General features: G+C 39.1%; 3 protein-coding genes and 2 pseudogenes across 3 annotated transcripts; all 5 read left to right on the top strand.

Annotated features, from left to right (window-relative positions):
• The first annotated feature begins 7 nt into the window (after positions 1-7).
• aatf (apoptosis antagonizing transcription factor) lies at positions 8-5,029 on the top strand. The gene is made up of 4 exons (XM_088350077.1): positions 8-543; positions 1,634-2,149; positions 3,712-4,041; positions 4,522-5,029. The coding sequence occupies exons 1-4, from the start codon at positions 258-260 to the stop codon at positions 4,893-4,895; spliced, it is 1,506 nt and encodes a 501-aa protein (XP_088206203.1). The 5' UTR covers positions 8-257; the 3' UTR covers positions 4,896-5,029.
• A 2,576-nt stretch (positions 5,030-7,605) lies between these two features.
• tmco1 (transmembrane and coiled-coil domains 1) lies at positions 7,606-14,845 on the top strand. The gene is made up of 7 exons (XM_088349957.1): positions 7,606-7,865; positions 10,281-10,358; positions 10,426-10,485; positions 12,366-12,412; positions 12,485-12,552; positions 12,632-12,776; positions 14,634-14,845. Exons 1-7 carry the CDS (start codon positions 7,796-7,798, stop codon positions 14,730-14,732), a joined length of 567 nt encoding a protein of 188 aa, XP_088206083.1. The 5' UTR covers positions 7,606-7,795; the 3' UTR covers positions 14,733-14,845.
• A 4,585-nt stretch (positions 14,846-19,430) lies between these two features.
• Positions 19,431-22,503, top strand: LOC148355680 (uncharacterized). The gene is made up of 3 exons (XM_088348948.1): positions 19,431-19,707; positions 21,369-21,423; positions 21,905-22,503. The coding sequence occupies exons 1-3, from the start codon at positions 19,495-19,497 to the stop codon at positions 22,168-22,170; spliced, it is 534 nt and encodes a 177-aa protein (XP_088205074.1). The 5' UTR covers positions 19,431-19,494; the 3' UTR covers positions 22,171-22,503.
• Positions 22,504-23,330: 827 nt separating this feature from the next.
• On the top strand, positions 23,331-23,568 carry LOC148355679 (U2 spliceosomal RNA; annotated as a pseudogene).
• A 28-nt stretch (positions 23,569-23,596) lies between these two features.
• On the top strand, positions 23,597-23,834 carry LOC148355678 (U2 spliceosomal RNA; annotated as a pseudogene).
• Positions 23,835-24,267: the final 433 nt, after the last annotated feature.

Here is a 24,267-nt window from a genome sequence, read left to right as displayed (position 1 = left end):
TGGGACTTCGTTTTTGTCTGGCAGGCATAACTAGGGGAAACATAACTCTTTGAATTTAAATTTCAGCATAAAAATGCTTATAGACACTTTAAAAGTCCCATTTTAATCTCTCATTGGAGTACCTAAACCTGTTTTATGGAATCATATTGTGACTGTAGACAAACCACGGGATTTAATTAAAATCTTTCCCCTCATCATACGTCATCACTAAGCGACTGAAACAAACTCCGCATGTGCCTGGCAAAAAGCTGACCATCATGGCTTCGTCCTTCTCGCAAGAGCTCGAAGATCTTCTCAACCCGCTGCCGAAGTTTGCCGATCCCGAGGACGACCATGACGAGGCCACTAAAGCCCGGGTTAGCGACACCTTCGACGGGGACGATGAGCCGGCGTCGGACGTCGAGATCGGCGCCCTGCGTAAGAGAAGCGCCCTCATGCTGGTCGAGAGCGATCAGAGGTACCGCGGAAAAGCTGTCAGTAGACGGAATATTTTTCTGCAAGATGAGGATGAAGACCTGGACGAAGATCAGGATGAGGATCTAGGTAGGCCTTGCTGCATGGTTCGTTTTTTCTAAGAGTTTTTCCCAAGCGTTGTTATTTCTTTGCAAGGATCTCAATTCGCTGCGAGCGCTTAGGAAAATCCACAAGGAACCTGGCATACGGTTTGGGGGGAAAAAACCTAAAAGTCATCAACACGGCCTAGAAAATCATGGGCTGCTGTCTGGCCCAACATTATTAGTGACTCATCTGTCGTTCTCACGGTTTACCTCAAACCAGAGGTGTTATTTTTTTCGCTGGAGCTCATTTGCTTTTTGGACCTTTTGTCTAGGAAGTCCTGATCAAGCGATTTCTGCAAAGCAGCAGGCTGATTGGTTGTGTTTTTGTCTTTTGTAAAAACTACTAGTTAAGGGGATTTTAAATGTTGAATATTTATTTCCTCTCACTCTCTTTTTTTTTTACAAAATTGCCTAAAGAACATCGGCTAAAATCTGTAAATAACTGGCTTTTGTTGATTTTAAATACAATGAGAAGGAAATCCTTAACACAAGAGATGAGCAAATTTGACAGATGCTACAGGTCCGTTATAGGGAATAGTGTATATTTGACCTAGATGTTGCTGTATTGTGTAGTGCACCAAAAATGATCGCTAAAACGCACACGAATATAAACTACACGGACAAAAGTGACCAAAAAGCACAAGTTGTCATTATTTGGTGTACCCTTGACAGCAAGATGTCCTACAATTATGTCAGCTTCCCTGGAAAAAAATGCTAATTTTTCAACAAGTATGTAAAGATTTGCATGTTTATGATCATGATTTTGACCTTATTTCAATTTAGTAATGTTTTTTCTATGACGGAAGTTTTCTTTACCACTAGGAAGCCCTAAATAATACACTTTTTCATTTAAAGAACGAATATAAGTACCAGGCAAAAGACCGATAAAAATAGTGCAGTTTGGTCACTTGGATTATTTTTGTTTGTATTCTTATTTTTGTTTTGTAGTTCTCGTTTCCGGTTATACGACACAGTACAGTGACATCAAATAGATAAATATTACACACTGTCCCTTGAGAGCATTCAGTTGAATTCACTTCCTATTAAATTCTTATTACCTTTTCACTTTATCATAGCCGAAGAGGAGGAGGAGGAGGATGTTGAAAGTGTTGAAGAGGACGGTAATGACGATGAAGAGGACATTGATGATGAAGAGGACATTGATGATGATAAAGAAGGGACAAAGCTTCCCCTCCCCGAACCGACGGACAGCATAGACGGCGACAGCGGTGACGATGAAACAGAAAAAAACCAAGCCAAGGTTGGCGCCATCTCTACTTTCTCCCAGGCCACTGTGGATGAAGAGGTGGAGAAAGGCAAAGCCGTTCAGAACCAGTTGATGTTGTGGGAGCGCCTCCTTGAGGCTCGCATCAAGATGCAGAAAGCGCTGGGCAGCGCCAACCGACTGCCCCGCCCGCATGTCTTTCCACACTTTCGGGTCAGGGGCGGCATTGATATGGCCGGTGCCATCAAAAATGCGCGCAAGGCCTTGAAGGGCCTTCAGAGGTCCTTAATGGACCTTCACAACGGGCTCATTCGGCAGAGTTCTGCGCAGGTTCTGCCGGGGATCCAAGAGGAAGACGACCATGAAGGTAATTAAAGGGCTGTCACAATTTAATATCAGACTAGAAGTAGCATCAATCAGTCCCCAGAATACACTACTTTGTTCAGAGGTAGGAATCACAAAGTGAAATTGCCGTACAGTGAGGGATCTAAACGTATGTAAATTAATAGATTCGACAGCCATGTTTTCAGCCAATAAGAGCGTGAGGCAGATGACAGCCCCGCCCCTTTTTTGTTAACACACAATCATGGCATGTTGGCGGCTTCACCATCTCAACCATTTAAACGTGCATAGGATCGATGGGAACCAAAACAAAGTTATTTGTTCTACAGCAAGAGTTTTATTTTTTATGACGCTGCTGTTAGGTCGGTTAGTTGTCGGTGAGAGAAGTTTGTAAGTGACTGCGGCTGCTTTACTTGTACGTTCTATGAATATATCACTGCACCCTCGTTAGCATATGGCAAAAAACAAATACAACGTAAGGTGGCGTTTCATAATTAAAGTAAAACTTGTGACTTATGGGATAGATAGGATGTGCAGTCCGTGATCCTGTGTGTCAGGTTTGTGAGACTCATGATGTAGTTTACATATTTCCCTCGCAGGAGACTCTGAATGGGCGGAGATGGCACCACTTAATTCGTGAATTTGATGTGCTGGCTCACTCATTTGCATATCTTAAATATACCATTATCTCTCACATCTGAATGTTTTTCTGCGTGAAGTTGGTATGGGGGCTTCTGACTTCCTCATAGGTCGCCAACATCCACCCATAAAAGGTTATTAGCATCTTTGGACACATTGATGCTATGAATATAACTGTATATAATAATTGAGACAATTTTCTACTGCCTTTTGATATAAGTTTGTATGATCTACACCGTAAAGTGAATAGGCAAGGCCAGTTTATTTGTATAGCACAATTCATACACAAAGCAACTCAAAGTGCTTTACAGAAATGTAAAAGAGACAGGTTAAAAACACACAATTACAGTTTACACATAGAAGAAAATACATTGAAAATTTAAAATGAGGTTTTTACAATGCATTAAAAGCACAGATAAAACATAATAAAATCAATGAATAAAAATAAAGTAAAAGTGAAGAGTGCAGATAGAACCCTTTAATAATACACCGCAAGGTGGAGTAGCTGTATCCTGGGCAGGTTTGGGTAGGGTTACTTTAACTTGATTACTTTCAATTACTTTTGGATTACTCCAATACCAAATATGCTAATAAAAGACAAAAGAAACTAAATATAAATAAAATTATGACTCACAACACGTGGTAAGCTTTCTCTCCTGGCTTTGATTTTTTTGATCTCCGGCAAAACTAACATAAAATGCGACAGAAACAAAATGAAAATAAATCCAAACAGCTTGCCAACATAATTTTTGCCGTTCCATGTATTCTGTTACTCCCCAAGCCTGCACAAAATTTTGTCATTTTATTCATATTTAGTTTCTTTTGTCTTTTATTAGCATATTTGGTATTGGAGTAATCCAGTTTAAGTAACCCTACCCAACCCTGATCCTGGGGGCCTACCTGTACTAGTTGGTTGCTCTCTTATACCCATCTGTCTCTGACTTTTAGAAGAGGAGGGATCCCGAAAGCGCAAGCTGGACATGTGCGACTACCCCGAGACGGCGTCCAAGCGATTTGCCGCGTTCCGACCGTATCGTGACGCCACCCTGCGGAAGTGGCACGACAAAACGCGGCTGAGCTCAGGCAAGAGCGACGGCAATTTTGGCGCCTTCGAGCGCGACATCCTCACCCAAGTGGAGCAGATCCTGACGGACCCTCAGCGGCTGCTGCGCCGTACACGGACGCGGCGCTCCGACTACCGCGTCCTCGGGACTGACGAGGGGCAGGACGGCGCTGAGGGCGTGGGGCAGGTCGGCGCTAAGAGCGAGGACAAAGAAAGTAGGTTTTAGGATCGCTGCTCTTCTGCATGCAATTGGTGAAACGATTTTTGAATGAATGAATGAATGAAAACTTTATTTCGAACATTAAAATAAAAACGGGACAAAAACAATGAGTCAACAACAAAATAATGTTACATAACATGTTCGAAAAGGGACAGTCAGAAGCAGATGCTTATTTTCCCTACCCCTTTATCTTCCCTATTAGATTCATTTTACAGATCCTCTTCTCCTCTTGTGTCTAATATAACAAAATTTCAGAAAAAAGTACAGAGGGGAATAAAAAAAGATGGAGGAAGGGAGGGAGAGAAAAGGATGAAGATGGAAAGGGCATGAGAGAGCGAGCAAGAGAGAGACACACACAAAGAGGGAGAAAGATTAGTAAAAACAGACTGAGAGGGGGAGACAGGGAGAGATGCGACTATCAAAATAACATGGTTGCTCTTATTTTGAATCTCCAATGACGAGCATCTTTCTACAGCGCCCCCCAGAGGCAAGGCTCAGGATGCGGCAGATGAGGAAGTTTTCGATGACGACGACTTCTACCACCAGTTGCTGCGAGAGCTGATCGAGCGCAAGACGGGCGGCACCGACGCCAACCAGCAGGTGGCGGCGGGGCGACAATGGCTGCAGATCCAGAAGCTGCGGCGCAAGCTGAAGAAGAAAGTGGACACCAAAGCCAGCAAAGGCCGCAAGGTCCGCTTCGACGTGCACGCCAAGCTGCTCAACTTCATGGCGCCCATCCTGCACGAGCGCCATACCCTGACAGACGACGCCCGCACCGAACTCTTCAGGGGACTCTTTGGACTCCGCAAACCCATCACGTCCACAACAGAGGATGTTGTTCAGGATTGATCTTTTTCTCTTTTTTTTTGTGGAACATCGAACTCTATATTCTCATGGCCCCATCCAAAAATAACATTTGCAATAAAAATAATAATTAAAAACGTGTCCACTGTGAAAATACCAGATCAATAGAGATAACAGATAACCAGGGTTGGGTAGGGTTACTTTTAATTGATTACTTTCAATTACTTTTGGATTACTCCAATACCAAATATGCTAATAAAAGACAAAAGAAACTAAATATGAATAAAATGACTAAATTTTGTGCAGGCTTGGGGAGTAACGGAATACACTGAACGGCAAAAATGATGTTGGCAAGCTGTTTGGATTTATTTTCATTTTGTTTCTGTCGCATTTTATGTTAGTTTTGCCGGAGATCAAAGCCAGGAGAGAAAGCTTACCACGTGTTGTGAGTCATCATTTTATTCATATTTAGTTTATTTTGTCTTTTATTAGCATATTTGGTATTGGAGTAATCCAAAAGTAATTGAAAGTAATCAAGTTAAAGTAACCCTACCCAACCCTGCAGATAACATAGGAAATCACATTAGCTTTTATCTAGCAGACTTCACCGGCGCAATCTGGGTTCAATTTCCAATGCAAAACAAATTAGGTCAGCGATCAATGTTCCCTCTAAAGCTGCGTGTGTGCGCAAATGCGCACTACCCAAAGCTTTTGCGCACACAAGAAAATCTAGCCAGCTCACAAAAATGAGAGCTCGAAATTGCTAATTAAAAAGCGAATGAAATCAAAGTTACAGTGCATGAAGGTAAAAAATACACGGGTTCCCCTGACGCTGTGTTCTATATGCGGTATTTTGAAATCAATGTCGAAGTAGAACAAAGTTGAGTAAAGTCAGTATAGTTTTTCAAGAACCGGCTTCTTCGGCTCGGCTCACTAAAAAGAACCGGCTCTTTTGGGTCCTAAACGGCTCTTCAGGTTGTTTTTGCTTCTTTAATCCCAACATGACCAAATATTATGTAAAATTATGCACAAAAGGACTTAAAGGAAGGGGGATAGAACAAAAAAAGAAAAAAATACCAAAATGAAAAAGTAATGAAAAGCTGAGAAAAAGAAACAAAGGGAAGAGAAAAAAGAAGGAAAATTCAGGAAAAAAAGCCAGAAACAAAAGAAAAAAGTAACAGCTCGGAAAAAATAAACACAATTAGATTTTTTTAAAGGAATTTAAAAAAATGAGAAAAAAACAGGGAGAAAGAGGACAAAGTTTGTCTTGCATTCAAATGATTTCCAATTATACCAAGTGAATCTTGTTGCCAACATTGTACTTCCACTAAAAAATGTGATTAAATACAATTCTGTATCGTGCAACCGACTAAATAAGCCCCCCAAGATGTTAGCATTATATGTCAAAAGATACCAGGGAAAAAAAGAAATGAAGATCTCGTGAATGAATTGTAAAAACGAATGGCGTTTGTAGGCCCTGCAACCTTTGCAATCGTACATTAATCAATTGATTCAAAAGTGAAAAATAATTTTGCATTGACGGAAACTCAGCTATATGTAAGTTGATGTCAAGTTTTGGAATGTTTGATCATGATTTAGTTGCCACACTTGGGATTGCTGTTGCTCACCGACTTTGTGTGAACGCTCATACCAGAGAAAGATTAGAGGGAACATTGTAGGCGATATTTGAGAAATAATCAATCATGACAGCAATTACTGTGATACAGTACACTGAACTACTTATACTGTATTGTAAAACCCTTTGAATAATGTGTACCCAAACTTCGATTTTGTTTATTTGGGTGAGAATAAATGCATTTACACCAATGTTCCCTGTAATTTTCCACGGGTCTGAGCGTTCACACAAAGTCGGTGAGCAACAGTGAGCAACAGCAACCCCAAGTGTAGCAACTAATCCATTATCAAACATGTCCAAAACTTGACATCAAGTTACATTTTGCTGAGTTTCCGGCAATACAAAAATGTTTTTCATTTTTGAATGAATTGACTAATGTATTATTGCAAAGGTTTTTACAATTCTTTCACAAGATTTCCATTCCTTTTTTTTCCTGGTATCTTTTGTCGCATAATACTAACATTTTGGGGGGCTTATTTAGTCGGTTGCACGATACACAACTGTATTTAATCACATTTTTTTAGTGGAAGTACAATGTTGGCAACAAGATTCACTTGGTATATTTGGAAATTATTTGAATGCACAAACTTTTTCTTTTTCCCTGTTTTTTCTATTTTTTTTATTCCTTTAAATCTCATTGTGTTTATTTTTGTTCTCTATTTACTCTTTTTTTCCTTTGTTTCTTCTCTTTTTCTGGCTTTTTTTCCTGAAATGTTCCTTCTTTTTATTATATTATTTTTATCATTGGTGCCGCAGTGATGTTTGGCAACTAGTGGCATTATGACGTTGAGGGATGGCTATTACGAAGATTAATGTATAAAATGCGATTATTGTAATTATTATAATTTCTTCATTTTTGTCATGTTGAGGTTTTGAGTTTTTCCTTGCCCTTATGTAGGTTTTAGATCAGGGGATGGTGAATTAATAGTTTGTTAAAGCCTTTGAGACTTCTTGTGATAAAGGGCTTTACAAATAAACATGACTTGACTATTATGTGAAGATGATGTTAAAGACGACTAAAGTTTATTTAATGAGAACGTAATTTTGACGTTAACTACTGTAACCCTTCACCGCTGCAACGACCGACTACTATTATTAATATCGTCATTCAAAATGTGATTATTTTCGTGACCTTCTCAAGTTGATCGAAAGCGGAACGAATCAAATACGAACCGGAAGTAGTTGAGTTTGTCAAACGCTGACGTCTGGTTTTGATGACACTCACCGACTGGACCTAAATAGGCTTTTGGACCGAATTTCAATCGCAAATTCGGGTCGTAGGTGGTGGCTCCCATTCGGTGTTGTGAAGATGAGCACAATGTTTGCGGACACCATCCTCATCGTTTTTATTTCCGTTTGCACGGCGCTGCTAGCTGAAGGTGAGCTAGCATGCTAACGATAAGGCGACGAGCTAGCTGAAATATTCCTCAAGCACTTAAACGCATGCCAATTCCGATATTTTCCGAATAATGCCTTTATACGATGAGGGAAGACTTTTCAGAGTCATAATTTGAAATGTCTCGACGGATCATTTTCTTTAGGCTCTCAAACTGCTAATACCCTGAAATCCAATTTAGGTACAACCATGTAACGCTTTCACTGGTTTACCCCTGCGGCATCATACAGGTGCCATGCCCATCCCTTAGAATGCGTCCAAACATCCCTCTATCCTTTGACAACACCTCTCCATTCATTCATATTAGCAACTAGAGCCCGAGCTTCCACTAGATTTAGACCTCTTTCCGGCAGTGCATTCATAACACCATTCATCCACGTCAATCGCGGTCTTCCGCTTGGTCTCCTTCCATGTACTTCTGCTCTGTAGATCCTCTTCAACATTCGCTCCTCATCCATCCTCTCCATGTGTCCAAACCAACCGAGTACTCTCTTATCCACACGCTTGCTCAGTTCCACTACTACTCCAGTTCTGTCTCTCACAATTTCATTTCTCAATCTGTCCAATCTTGTCACTCCTGACATACTCCTCAAACATTTAATCTCAAAAACAATTTCTCAATTTCCTTCTCAAACCTGTGTTCAGGCTCCAAGTCTCTGCAGCATACAACACAGTCGGTACAACCTCAGCAGTGTGCCAAGAGTGGTCGTTGTGTGCTAAAAGCAGCACTGGGACAAGCTAACTGTTCAAACTTGTTTGGATGTTTGGGCATTTGGGTTGGCCATGCTCAAAAAATGTTTGTGTGTGTTTTTGCGTTTTTTTTTTTCCCCTTTTTTGTTTTCTTTGTTATTGTGTTTGTCTTGCTGTCGGTCACCCCTCTATAGGGATATGACCAAGGTAGGTAGATAGATAGATAGAATGTAACGCTAGATCAATTCAAACAGTAGACGAAGCTGGGATTAAGAGATCGCAGCTCGAATCCCGGCTCCTCCGTGTTACATGTCAAATTGTCCTTGGGTAAGACACTGAACCCCTAATACCCCCAATAAGCAGGTTAGCGCCTTACATGGCTGCACGGCCGCTATTGGGAAATGTGAAGCACACTGTAAAGCGCTTTGGGAAGTCTTGACTTAAAAAGCGCTACATAAATGCAGATCCTTTCATTTCAAGACAATTTTCATTAAACACGCATTTAACACGTGTGACATTTTAAATGTGAAAAACTAAACAGCCTTCTTTTGCTTCATGGAAATGTAAAGATTTCAAGTAAGAAAAATACCACGGATAGAAAACTTATTGTGTCTTATTTAGGTGTATTTTGAAAAGCAGCATTCAATATTTGCTTTAAAGTGACCGTGTGTAATGACTCACCATTAAACATACCTGTCAACCTCCAGGGCTCCATTCCCTTACAAACTGTCGTATTTTCCCTTACAAAATACAAACTAATCTTACACCATATTTTTTTTTCAAACTTGTTTATTTATTTAGTTTAACATGTTATATTGTACATGTGTTTCATTATATCATATATATTGTTAATGAGCATTTTGTTGTGAGACAATGAGTTGCTCGACATGAATGAGGTTTATTATAAAAAAGTTCAAAAATTAAGTAGCTTGGACGTTCACTGTAGAAGGAAAAAATACATGCAAATATAATTAAGTAGAATAATACAATTTCTCATTCAAATTATTAATTCATTTTCTGCATTAAATTATTGTTGGTAATATACTGATTAAAATGGATAACCACAAACCTGTCTTTTTTCATTTTCTCCTTTTATCTTCCTTTATTTCTTAACTTCTTTATACAACATAATCATTCGTAATATAATGCATCAAAGCAAGTGAGCCGTTTGAGAGCCGGCTCTCTTTAATGAGTTGAGCCGAAAAAGCCGGTTATCTCAAAAGAGACGGACTTCCTTTCACTAAATAACTACCACATGAAATCCAAGGCTCAGTGGCTAACATGAGTGGCTGGAAAAGGAAACGGGGAAAAAGAGGCACAACACTGCATTCATTCTTTTTTGGGGCTTAGCAGTGTGCCGCCAAATATGTCAGCTTTTGCAATTTGTGTAACATTACAAACTTATGAGATAGTTCATGTGATTTCGCTTATTATTTGAGTCAATATCGTTTTAGTAATTACCACCTTTAAGTTTCACTATATATGGGGCTTTAAAAATAGAATTGGGTGATGGTTTCAAGACATTTTTTATTATTTGAAAGCAAGATTTGCAATTTAACATTGGAGGTTCTGCTCCTGTATTTTTTTGTCTTGAAATATTTAAACAGAATGTTTAAAGAAAGAATATTTTTTGTAATGTGATGCCATCCAAAATGTCTTCCATCTTTTTAAAACGTAGTAAGCAGTAAGCTTTGTTGTGATTGTCCAGGAATCACCTGGGTGCTTGTTTACCGAACAGACAAGTACAAGCGACTCAAGGCGGAGGTGGAAAAACAGAGCAAGAAACGTACGTGATGTCACAGCAAACACAATTTTGATTGTCGGAGAGTCACTCCTGCGTTTGTTTGCCGCAGTGGAGAAGAAAAAGGAAACCATCACGGAGTCTGCAGGACGTCAGCAGAAGAAGAAGATAGGTAAGGTTCCTTATAAGTGAATCATATGATATTTGTTGGGATTATTTCCTATTCTTCTTGCTTACAATCAATTTTCTCTAATTTTCCACGGGTCTGAGCGTTCACACAAAGTCAGTGAGCAACGCTTGAAACAACAGTGAGCAACAGCAATCCCAAGTGTGGCACCTAAATCATGATCAAACATGTCCAAAACTTGACATCAACTTACATATGGCTGAGTTTCCGGCAATGCAAGATTATTTTTCACTTTTCAATGAATTGACTAATGTACGATTGCAAAGGTTGCAGGGCCTACAAACGTCATTTGTTTTTACAATTCTTTCACAAGATTTCCATTTCTTTTATTCCTGGTATCTTTTGTCGCATAATACTAACATTTTTGGGGGCTTATTTAGTCGGTTGCACGATACATAACTGCATTTAATTATATTTTTTAGTGGAAGTACAATGTTGGCAACAAGATTAACTTGATAGAATTGGAAACTATTTGAATGCAACACAAACCTTTTCCTCTTTTTCCCTGTTTTTTTCTCTTTTTAAATTCCTTTTTAAAAAAAATCTCATTGTTTTTTTTTCCTAGCTGTTACTTTTTTCTTGTTTTTTTGTTCTCTATTTCCTTTTTTTCCTTTATTTGTTTCTTTCTTTTCTTTTGGCTTTTTTTCTGAATTTTCCTGCTCTTTTTTTCTCCTTTTGTTTCGTTTTTTTCTCAGCTTTTCACTACTTTTACATTTTGGTATTTTTTTCTTTTTTGTTCTATTTCCCCACCTTCCTTTAAGTCATTTTGTGCATGGATTGTGGAAAATCAGTGTCCATTGAAAATGAGGTATTTTAAGTTATGGATTATGGAAAGTGCACTTATACTGGCAAGCTTTATAGACAATAGATCATTTTCAAATACAGTGGAACCTCGGTTCTCGACCATAATCCGTTCCAAAACCCTGTTCGAAAACTGATTTTTTTCTATCACCGAAATCATTTTTCCCATTAGAAATAATGTAAATTGTTTTAATCCGTTCCAACACCCTGAATGTTTACCTGGATGTTCAACGTAAACAAAGCTAACCCAGGCTAATAGTACGTTCGCTTTATGGTAATCTTCTGTACAAAAGATAACGCTAACATGAACGTGTAAAAATAAAAAAATCAGGTCGTTTACAAGTCATTTAGCACCCGGGTCTCCACAACAAGTGGAGAGCGGTTTATTGGAAAGGGGGCTCCGTTCCAACACCCTGAATGTTGGGCTCCGTTCCAACACCCTTGAATGTTTAACGTAAACAAAGCAAACCCAGGCTAATCGTACGTTTGCGTTATCGTAATCTTCCGTACGAAGGATTACGCTAACATGAACGTGTAAAAATTAAAAAAGGATAAAGAAAAGAATTATGAATAAAATTTCTTACCTTTGTGGTGGTCAGCAGAAGGCGCAGGTGGCCGATGGGGTATTGCCTAGCAAGATCAGACACTCGCACACCTTCATATTTTGCTATTATTTCTTTCTTAAATGCAATAGTTGTACGCACTACTTATCTTTTTTCACCTGTAGCAACTTATTGCTTGCACTGACTTTCTTCGGAGGCATAATTAGGGGCTAAAACACTTCGTACACCTATATTAAAAGCAAAACGAAGCACGTCCGCACGCAATAACAGTTGGTCACGAAAAGAGCGATCTACACCCGTACGCCGCTCAGCATCGCACACACGCATTACCGGCGTTCGAACTCCGATTTTTTTGACCGAACAGCGAAGCAAGAATTTCTCAAAATTTTTGGTCGGACTCCGATTTGTTCGAACTCAGTGGCGTTCGAAAACCGAGGTTCCACCGTACAAGAGATATTCTTTGCTCACCGTGGCCATGCTGTATGTGTGGATGTTCTGCAGAACGGCAGGAGGAGAAGCTGAAGAACAACAATCGTGACTTGTCCATGGTCAGAGACGGCACGTTGCACTTGCCCTGGTCACCTTCGGCCACTAACACTTATATCTACATTTGTCGGCAGGTGCGCATGAAGTCCATGTTCGCCATTGGATTCTGCTTCACTGCCTTGATGGGCATGTTCAACTCTATGTGAGCACGATGCACGGTGTTAGATTAACCAGCGAAGTTGGTGAAAATTCAAATAAATTTTTTTTCGTCTGTGCTGCAGTTTTGACGGACGCGTGGTGGCCAAGCTGCCCTTCGTGCCGTTGTCTTACATCCAAGGTTTGTCGCATCGCAACCTGCTTGGGGAAGATTACACCGACTGCTCCTTCATCTTCCTTTACATCCTCTGCACCATGTCCATCAGACAGGTAGAAACCCATCCGGCCAGACGGCTAATCCGGCTTTTACCCAAACCCAAAACCTTTTGTCCGAAACTAACTCACTCAGAATGAGAATAGTCTTTATTGTCATGGATACCAAGGTAGTGAACATTGTTTAGAACCAGATTAGATGATGTACTGCAGGAGAAACATAGAAGAAAATACCTTTAAATATTAAAGGAGATAGACAATATTTACACTCATAGTCTGAGCTTTTAACGATGTGTTATGTTTATACTATTTTAGCGTAGCATGTTGTCTTTATAGTTGCTTTTCTCAATTTGCTGTTCTTTAAACTGATGGTACGTAAAAATGACACAACTAAAGGTCCGTGTAGTTTATAATTGGAATTTCAATTTCTTTTCTTGTCATGGCTAACCATGTAGTATAGAATGTTTACAACTAGATTATAAAAAGTGGCACTCTACGAGAAACATGTTAGAAAAAAGGTGGTGTGTCCCTTCCCCTATGCTCTGCAGAGGAATGGGACCGTCTTAGACTCCTTATGATCTCCCTTTGCAAGACTAAGGGGCAAAATTGAGATGAAGGGGAAGTAATGGGATGGATCTCATTTAAGCCTTTCCTCAAATTTGTGGCTGCAGTTAACCAAAATTAAAGTTGTCTTTACTGTCATTGATAATATTTTGAACATTGTTTACAATATTAGGAATTAAATATTAAGGTATACCGTTTACCAAATTGTTCGAATTAGTTATCTGACTCCATTAACCAAACACAACCTGCATTCTCCTAAAAATGCGCGCTCGTTTCTTGATGGAAAAGATGGACAAGAGACCGGCATTTCCACACGGGGGCAGTTTTAATTTCTTAAACAGTTTAACTAAGTGAACTCCATCGAATTAGCCGAATTAGTGTCGCTCGAGTTTCTGTCAAGCCTCCTCTCTCGATCTCCTGCCTTTCTTCCTCCTCCCACGGTTTTTACGCAAGCTGGTGTGCCGGCTCCTCCCATGGGCATGTCAATGAAAGCCCCCCTCGCCTCGATGTCTGGAGAAACTCAAAACAACACCGAGCGTTTATCAAAACAATGCCTGACGGCCTTCGTCATAGTCCTGTTATCAAAATTCCCCAGCCAAAACATTCCGAATTTGGAACAGCGTGACCTGAAGCCCACTCAGTGAAAATCTTCATTGCACTCGATAAATGTAACTTGTATTTAATCGTATAAAATCCTTTATAGTAAAATGTATAAAATCCTTCAACTTCAACATTAGATGTGACACTCCAGGAGAAACATGTCAGAAAAAAAAAATTAGAAATAACAAAAAATAATGTTTGGATGAATGGGAAATCATTTACAAGGTAGAGTTTGGGGACTGACCTAAGTCTTAGGTCCATCAGAACAGTAGTGCAATGACATGCCCCTTTCGAGGAACAGTGTTTTTTATTTAGCAAAAAAACAACAAAAACTCATTTAATTGAATTGCAATGTTGATTAGAATAATAAGAAAATATGCATTAACTATTATATAGACATGCATTTATTGACATAACATGGAGCTCATGAGGACATCATTGTCCACCATCTTGCTGCTAACAAAAACCTACAACCCTGTGATTAAAAAAATAAAATTAAAATGTTGCCGTTTGTAACTTTAGTCTCCATAGTTTGTTCCGTAGTTTCCAAGCACGTTTATTCTCAATATAAATTGGTATGAAAAGTGCTTACGGTTTATTTTGAAACTTGAGTGGGGTTGAAAAAAAAAAAACAGAAATTACAACCCCTGAAAACCTTTATTTTATGTCACCTTATGCACCTTTTTCCCACTGACGTTTCCTCATCTTGTAGCCTCTAATGACCTTGCACCTTTTTCATCTCCTGCCCAGAACATCCAGAAAATGTTGGGCCTGGCCCCCTCCAGGGCTGCCACTAAGCAGGCGGGAGGCTTCCTGGGTCCCCCGCCCCAAGCCGCCAAGTTTTCCTGAATGCTCGAGAGAAGTCGACCATCAACCTGAAAAAATGGTCGTGTTTGTTTTTTTTTTACAAATGCTGTTTCTTCTATTTCAATAAAGCTTTATGGGCATGTCCATGTGACTCACGCAGTGGCATTTCATTCTTGTTTTAAACGTCAAAATGAAGTTGTTTACAAATAGATCAAAACTATTTTTCTAATCTGCTTTGTTGTGTTCAAGTTTCCTTGGTGGCCAAGTATTCAAGTATGAATGAATGAATATAAACTTTATTCAAACATCAAAATTAAAAAAAACAGAACAAAAACAATAATTTAACAACAAAATAAAGTTACATAATATTCATAATTATTTTCTTTATCCTTTTTCTGATTTTTACACGTTCATGTTAGCGTAATCTTTCGTACGGAAGATTACGATAACGCGAACGTACAATTAGCCTGGGTTAGCTTTATGTTTACGTTAAACATTCAAGGTAAACATTCGGGGTGTTGGAACGGATTAAAAAAATTTACATGATTTTTAATGGGAAAAATTATTTCGGTGATCGAACAAATCGGTTTTCAAACAGGGTTCTGGAACCGATTATGGTCGAGAACCGAGGTTCCACTGTACTTCTAAATGTTTATTTTTTATAAATTGAAATTCCCAGCTCTCCAAGCAAGCAATTATCATATCTATATCAGCGACATCCCACGTATAAATTGTGGTATTTGTAAAACTCACACTCTCATTTCATCATCAGCCTAGGTTAAACATTAAACGTAAGACGAAATGAAATCACTTTTGGTTATGTCACCCCTTTTAGATAACGATCACTTGAAACAATTGTGTATCTCGTATGGAGAAACTAATTTCCTGGTAGCTCTCCAACGATTTTTCTCTTGGCCCATGCCCAAAAAACAACTAAGGTTTTTTTTATTAGCTGCACAATGACATGAATTGATAAGCTTATTTTTTTTAAAACACAATCCTTGAGCTGCCCAAGAGCAGACCTGCACTAACATGTAGATCTTTGCTGTCGAGCTATTTTATCAACTATTTTACCAGAAATTAATTCATTTGCATGTTTCTAAACATTATCGAACCGCCAAAAGAATTTGAAATACCTTCTTTGTGATCACTTTTTTTGTAATTACTTCAATATTTTTTGTGGCCCACTTCAAATCTAGTTAGTGTTAATGTTTCAAATCGTCTTTTCATTCTTTCGCTGAGGGATGAGCAAATCAATTGAAAGTTTGATGAAAAAATATCCTGGGCACAATTTACTGACAGGACAATGGCTGTAGAAATTCAAATCAATCAAGTCAAACGAGTTTGCCGCGGTAGCCTCTCTCTCGGTATCGTTTTTTTTCGTTGCAAACGAAGCGAGCGGTTTGATGCTACTGTGCGCATGCGTCTGCCACCTGGGGATTTCCCATCATGCATCATTCCGATCACACGTGAACAAACCTGAATTAAAACGCTGTTAGTCCTTAGGATCTGAAAACAACATGCGGGATTGATTGAGTAAATTTGAAATGCATGTGGTCTTAAAAAACTTCGGATTTCATGTGGTAGTTGTGTAATGAAAGGAAGTCCGTCTCTTTTTAGAGAACCGTCTTTTTCGGCTGAACTCATTAAAGAGAGCCGGCTCTCAAACGGCTCACTTGCTTTGATGCATTATATTACGAATGATTATGTTGTATAAAGAAGTTAAGAAAAAAAGGAAGTATAAAAGGAGAAAATGAAAAAAGACAGGTTTGTGGTTATCCCTTTAATCAGTATATTACCAACAATAATTTAATGCAGAAAATGAATTCATAATTTGAATAAGAAAATGTATTATTCTGCTTAATTATATTTGCATGTATTTTTTCCTTCTACAGTGAACGTCCAAGCGACTTCATTTTTGAACTTTTTTTAATAATAAACCTCATTCATGTCGAGCAACTCAGTGTCTCACAACAAAATGTTAATTAGCAATATATATGATATAACGAAACACATGTACAATATAACATGTTAAATTACATTAAAAAAAACACGTTTGGAAAAAAAAATGGTGTAAGATTTTTTTGTAAGGGAAAATAAGACAGTTTGTAAGGTCATGGAGCCCTGGAGGTTGAAAGGTATGCATCATATTCCCTGTTGCTGTGAAAGGGATTCATGTTTATAATCACACAAAAGATTTATAAAAACAATACCACCAAATTTCACGCACCATTATTACACGTTCATCTCATCTCAGTTGCACTGCTTATCCTAATAGGGTCGCGGGGGTGCAGGAACCCATCCCAGCAATCATCGGGCAGTGGGCAGGGGACACCCTGAACTGGTTGCCAGCCAATCGCAGGGCACACAGGGACAGACAACTCGCTCGCTCATTCACACCTAGGGACAATTTGGACCGACCAATCCACCTGAAATGCATGTCTTTGGAATGTGGGAGGAAACCGGAGTGCCCGGAGGAAACCCAAGCAAGCACGGGGAGAACATACAAACTCCGCACAGGAAGTCCGGTAGCTGGATTTGAACCCACACAGGAGGTTCCCAAGACCTTAGAACTGTGCCACACACGCGCTATCCACTGCGCCGCCGTGCTGCTATTACACGTTCAGTGCAACAATAACAATATCATACAACAATAAAAACACCAAAGCACGTGAAGGCTGAACTGCAGTCTCACGTTGACTGAAACATAAACTAGGGAGCGTTTCACGTCCTCTGCCAACTCCCACTCGCTACGTTCAAGTCGTAACTTGATGTTATTTTTGCACACTCGAGAGGGAAACTCCTTTCCAACTCCCACCTCCTACTTTTTCTACTTCTTTTTCCCTCCCACCCACACACTTTCTAGAAAAACGTCACTGTCTGCGTTGGCGGATATGAGGACATAGTTTGGATTTCATCACTGGCAGTCAGGGTTGGGTAGGGTTACTTTAACTTGATTACTTTCAATTACTTTTGGATTACTCCAATACCAAATATGCTAATAAAAGACAAAAGAAACTAAATATGAATAAAATTAGTAAATTTTAACGGAATACAGTACATAGAACGGCAAAAATGATGTTGGCAAGCTGTTTGGATTTATTTTCATTTTGTTTCTGTCGCATTTTATGTTAGTTTTGCCAGAGATCAAAGAGATCAAAGCCAGGAGAGAAAGCTTACCACGTGTTGTGAGTCATGATTGTATTCATATTTACAGTAATCCCTCGGTTATCGCGGTTAATGGGGACCAAAACCACCCGCGAAAAGTGAAAATTCCGTGAAGTAGCGACGCCCCTTCAAAAATGCTTAAAAAAATAAATAAAAAATTGTTACTTTTTAAAAAATTATTTTATTTTATTATTATTATTTTTTAGATCCGCGACGCTCTGAACCCACGAACGTGGAACCGCGAAGTAGCGAGGAAAAATGAGAGGTGTTTTAGCATATTTTTATTCGTGAGCTGATCCATCCAAAAGAGTCACAGTGAAGCAAATATAATTTTTCTTAGGTATCAATAGAAAGTACAAGAATTGAGCTTTAAAATAATACACACACACACAGGGTTGGGTAGGGTTACTTTAACTTGATTACTTTCAATTACTTTTGGATTACTCCAATACCAAATATGCTAATAAAAGACAAAAGAAACTAAATATGAATAAAATGACTACATTTTGTGCAGGCTTGGGGAGTAACGGAATACATAGAACCGCAAAAATGATGTTGGCAAGCTGTTTGGATTTATTTTCATTTTGTTTCTGTTGCATTTTATGTTCGTTTTACCGGAGATCAAAGAGATCAAAGCCAGGAGAGAAAGCTTACCACGTGTTGTGAGTAATATTTGTATTCACATTTAGTTTCTTTTGTCTTTAATTAGCATATTTGGTATTGGAGTAATCCAGTTAAAGTAACCCTACCCAAGCCTGCTGGCAGTTTTGCACAAATTTCTACTGTCTGAGCTACTGTATAATGTCCTCAAAGAATCAGTTGTAATTAAGTCAATGGCGGAAATGACACGTTGGAGTTTTTCATCTGTAAGCATGAGGCTCAAGAAATTAATAAAAACATAACAAGTTTCAACCTTTGAGCTGGCCTCGGAGCTAACGCAAGTGTTTACGACAGAGGTTTGTGTGTATCAAAGAAAAGTTTCTCTAGCTTCCGTTTATATACAGCAATGTTGCAGAAAATTTGAATATTGTGATAAACGTCAAAGTTTTTGCAATGCAGTTTTTAAAAAGTCTTACAGTCTGGATTTATTCCAGATCAACTGAAGCATTGGACATGTTATATGGTTTTAATATAGAGGATCAGAGCAAAAACTCAAATACTCCATCTCAAAATACTAGGATATAGTCAAAAATCAACCTTGGATGTCCTGAAAGGCGCTTTGAAATAAAATGGATTATTATTATTATAAGTATACTAATAAGCTAAAAGTCATAATCAGCTATATTAAAATGATAAAAGGCTTGCAACATTTCTGTTAATTTGTAAAGAATCCAGAACGTACGACTGTTTTGTATTAAAATTGCATGACAGAAAATTTAAAAAAAAAACCTTTTCACTTTATCTAATTTTCTGAGATGGTCCATTAATTATTATTATTATAATTTTATTATTTAAATTAGTAAAAGCACATGGTTGAGACACCATTTGGCTGCAGAGACTGTGCGAATTTGCATGGGTGGACCAAACAGATACTCCCTCTCTTACTTTTTATTGCAGGTGAGAGTTGATAATACGGGTGCAGCTGGAACATCTGGTCGTCACGGTCGAAATATATAAAAGCAGAAGGTAAGCATGAATGCCGACAAAAAAAATCCAAATGGATCCACTTAAGGTAGGAGAAGAGCTGCCCCTCCACAACTTCACCGAGCGGCGTGAGATAGCCGGGGTTCGGCAGGGAGCTATTACATCGCGGTTGACCGCCATGCTGGCTGGCATCCTGATTGGAGCACTGCTTCTTGGCGCTTTAATAACGGCCGGTGTACTTCTCAACCTATACATACGTGACCAGGTGAGGCTTGCATATTTGTTTGGATGGATGCAATTTACTAGTTGTAAAGCTAACCAGGTAAACAAAACGCTTGTTGGATGGATGGATAGATGTCGATTTTGACTACGTGGATTACGTACCTGTCAACCTGTACGTTTTTGCCGTACAAAGTACGTTTATTACGCATTTTAAGACGTGTACGACGTACAAGAAAATCTGTACGGAAAAACGCAAATTTGTCAATTATGGGTACCATCCGGTATACACCGACTATCACCAAACGGCAAAATAATCAAGTCAAACGAGTTTGCCGCGGTAGCCTTTAGCTAGGTATCGTTTTTTTTTTGTTGCAAATGAAGCGAGCGGTTTGATGCTACTGTGCGCATGCGTCTGCCGCCTCGGATTTCATGTGGTAGTTATGTAGTGAAATGAAGTCCGTCTCTTTTTAGAGAACCGGCTTTTTCGGCTCAACTCATTCAAGAGAGCCGGCTCTCAAACGTCTCACTTGCTTTGATGCATTTTATTACAAATTATTATTATTGTATAAAGAAGTTAAGAAAAAAAGGAAGTATAAAAGGAGAAAATGAAAATAGACAGGTTTGTGGGTATCCCTTTTATCATATATTACCAACAATAATTTAAAATTATGCAGAAAATGAATTAGTAATTTGAATAAGAAAATGTATTATTCTACTTAATTCCATTTGCATGGATTTTTTTCCTTCTACAGTGAACGTCCAAGCTATTTAATTTTTGAACTTTTTTAGAATAAACCTCATTCATGTCGAGCAACTCAGGATCTGACAAGAAAATGTTAATTAACAATATATATGATAGAGTATTTATATATATATATATATATATATATATATATATATATATATATATATACAGTATATATTGTACATCGATAGGTAGTTGTTAGGTAATTGTGACCCGTAAAAAAAGACATCGATATGCAAACATGTTTTTTTAAGGAGTTGGCCGATCATGATTGCCTGCTGATCGATTGACATTAGCATCCTAAAATTAGCACAGATTTCTGATATAGCCGCTCGTTGAAAATGTTTCTTTTTTTAAGATGAATTTTTTTCTTCCAATATTGGAAAAAAAAATACCTAATGTTATATACATATACAGTACATATTTGACACACTTATTTTTCTCTTATTTTACTACACAATAAAAAGAGAAAAATAATACCCCAAAACACCAATATTTTATGCCATTGGCGTAAGAATGTATTTCTTTATATGAAAATAAATATACCAGAACAACTGTGCTAATTTCACAGATTAGAAATTAGGAAAACTAAAAGAAAAAAGATAGGACGTGAATCCGTAATGTTTAGCATTTAAATACTATTTAAGGGGCGGCATTAGCTCAGGAGGTGGAGCGCTCGTCTTGGGATCAAAAGATCGCAGGTTCGATTCCCGGCTCCTCCGTGTTATATGTTGAAGTCTCCTTGGGCAAGACACTGAATCCCTAATGCCCCCAATAAGCAGGTCGGCGTCTTGCTTGGCTGCATGGCCGCTATTGGTGTGTGTGAATGGGTAAGTGTGAAGCACATTGTAAAGCGCTTTGAGAGGTATACAGTCACTTGAAAAGTGGGATATAAATGAAGACCATTTATTTAATCAATTATTACTACAATCTAAATAATAACCCAAATTTCTTTGCAGGATGTCAGAGCAGTGACCACCAAAGTTAAGGTTAACGTGACATGTTCTGTGCAAAGTAAGTCGTCTGTTTACATTTTTACATGTCTTATGTTTCCATTTTGAGCATCCAGAGTGGTGAGTGATGACCACGGTTGGGTAGGGTTACTTTAACTTGATTACTTTCAATTACTTTTGGATTACTCCAATACCAAATATGCTAATAAAAGACAAAAGAAAGTAGATATGAATAAAATGACTACATTTTGTGCAGGCTTGGGGAGTAACGGAATACATGGAACGGCAAAAATGATGTTGGCAAGCCGTTTGGATTTATTTTCATTTTCTTTCTGTCGCATTTTATCAAAGAGATCAAAGCCAGGAGAGAAAGCTTACCACGTGATGTGAGTCATCATTTTATTCATATTTAGTTTATTTTGTCTTTTATTAGCATATTTGGTATTGGAGTAATCCAAAAGTAATTGAAAGTAATCCAGTTAAAGTAACTCTACCCAACCCTGGTGATGACACATTGTTCCTCTTCTTTTTTTCATCCCCAGATAATGACGGACAAGGGAGACACCACATCTTCACCGTGGACAGAGCGGCCACTTACTTGATCTACGGCTGGCTGGCCTTCAAAGAGGACGGCACAGAGGTGATCCTCAAACAGACATTGAACGGGAAGGACCTGAAGATCGCTACCAAGCCCAGGGCGTCCCAAGTCTTTTTCTTTGAAAAGATTCTTTTAGTGGACCATAGCACACTGAGCGTCCACTTTAGCGGCCAGCACGTTAACAGTTGCTTCCACATCTATGAACTTTGACAGCCAGCGCAATGCGTTGGAGTCTTTGTAGTACATCACTTTTGTATCCTTATTCCATACAACCGATTTCCCATCAGTTTCATTTTCATCTGCTGTAGTTGATTCATTTCCTCTTTCATCTGATTACACTACCGTAAATTCCGGACTATAAGCCGCTACTTTTTTCCCACGCGTTCAACCCTGCGGCTTATTCTGTGATGCGGCCAATTTATGTAATTTTTCTAACGGCCGCCAGCGGCGCTCGAGTACAAAAGGTGAGATTTAGACCGGTGGAATATATGCGCTGAGGAAGACTGCAACTTCTTGGCTTGTGCATAAATTAAACTAGCGTAAACATACCCCCATCATGCAAAATGCAAAAAGAAAGGCACATCAAAAAATCCACCATCTCCAACGGGTTCCAAAAAGCCGGTCTGCTGCGTGACGGAGAGGAGGGCACAGAATCAGGAGTGGATGAGAGTTCCAGCGACAGTGACAGCGCGAGTGAGGCTGCGGCAGCGTGGGAAGACGTCTATATGACAAAGTTTCTTTCCGACACTGAGGAAGACGACTTCAGTTCTAAGGAGGAAGATGAGGACGGTTTACCGTGATTTTTACAAGTACGGTATGTTTTTTTACCAAGCCCGTTTACTGTGTTGCGAGCGTGTTGCTAGCGTGTTGCTACCATTAACTGCCCTGTCACAGGCACCGTTTGGGATAAAAGTTATATTATTATTATTAAAGCTTTGAAAACTCTCTCGGTGTACCGTCTTTCTTTGTAAATATGTGTAACCATGTATAATATGTATTTGCAACTGTATATTTTTGTAATGTATTTATTTGAAACACTTATTCTGATATGTTTGCACGGGCGAATGAAAAAGAAGGGGCAAAACAGACGCGGGGTGACGGGAAGTGGGGTAAAGGTGAGACCTGTTTGTGGACGCGGCGGACAATAGTAGATATATATTTTTCCTACCCTTACCTTTGGAAATATACACTTTTTTTCTTTGGATTACTCTTAACGGGACCCGGACTCTGCAGGTCTGCATCAAACCTTAAGTAACGGTATCATTTTCCGTTCATTTTGCCGGCTGTGATTTTTGGACTGTGTACTTTAATGAAGGACATTCAGTTTCAATCTAGAAATATCCGTCCCGCAGCAAGGCTTTAGGGCTAGGACCTTAGCTTGGCCTTTTGGCTGAGAGTAAGTGTCCCGGCTCCTAGGCTTTGTAGCGTATTATGAACTGACCGATAACGGATAATGGATAATGAATAACGAAGATAGATCAATAACCCTTAAAAACCCCAAACCCCATTAATTTGATTTTTGCATTTCGGAGATGGAATATGAGCTTGCTCTGTCCACTCCACGCATTGGCCCGGTATTGCAGTACCTCCGGGAACGGTGCATTCGCAATGATCGCAGCAAGGCTTTAGGGCTGGGACCTTAGCTTGGCCTTTTGGCTGAGAGTAAGTGTCCCGGCTCCTAGGCTTTGTAGCGTATTATGAACTGACCGATAACGGATAATGGATAATGAATAACGAAGATAGATCAATAACCCTTAAAAACCCCAAACCCCATTAATTTGATTTTTGCATTTCGGAGATGGAATATGAGCTTGCTCTGTCCACTCCACGCATCGGCCCGGTATTGCAGTACCTCCGGGAACGGTGCATTCGCAATGATCGCAGCAAGGCTTTAGGGCTAGGACCTTAGCTTGGCCTTTTGGCTGAGAGTAAGTGTCCCGGCTCCTAGGCTTTGTAGCGTATTATGAACTGACCGATAACGGATAATGGATAATGAATAACGAAGATAGATCAATAACCCTTAAAAACCCCCCACATTCAGTTTCAATCGCGGGACTTAAAGTCGGGTCTGGGTTAATGTTTGTTTGTGTTACATTTTCTTAATGTGGGCTTATATACAGCTGCGGCTTGTGTAAGTACAAAATCGGTTTTCCTCTTAAGATGTGGTGGGTGCGGCTTATAATCAGGTACGCTCAATAGTCCGGAATTTACAGTAATATTAATCCTAACTAGAACCAAAAACTGAAACACGCAAAATGGGACTACGATTTTTGGTTCATGATGCATGCAATACAGAGAAAAACAAAC

The sequence above is a fragment of the Urocampus carinirostris genome, chromosome 12 (assembly GCF_059441175.1).
Source record: "Urocampus carinirostris isolate Australia breed hairy pipefish chromosome 12, RoL_Ucar_1.0, whole genome shotgun sequence".
Lineage (NCBI taxonomy): Eukaryota > Metazoa > Chordata > Actinopteri > Syngnathiformes > Syngnathidae > Urocampus > Urocampus carinirostris.
The sequence above is the reverse complement of the archived record's forward strand: the minus strand, read 5'-3'. Positions and strand labels throughout refer to the sequence as shown.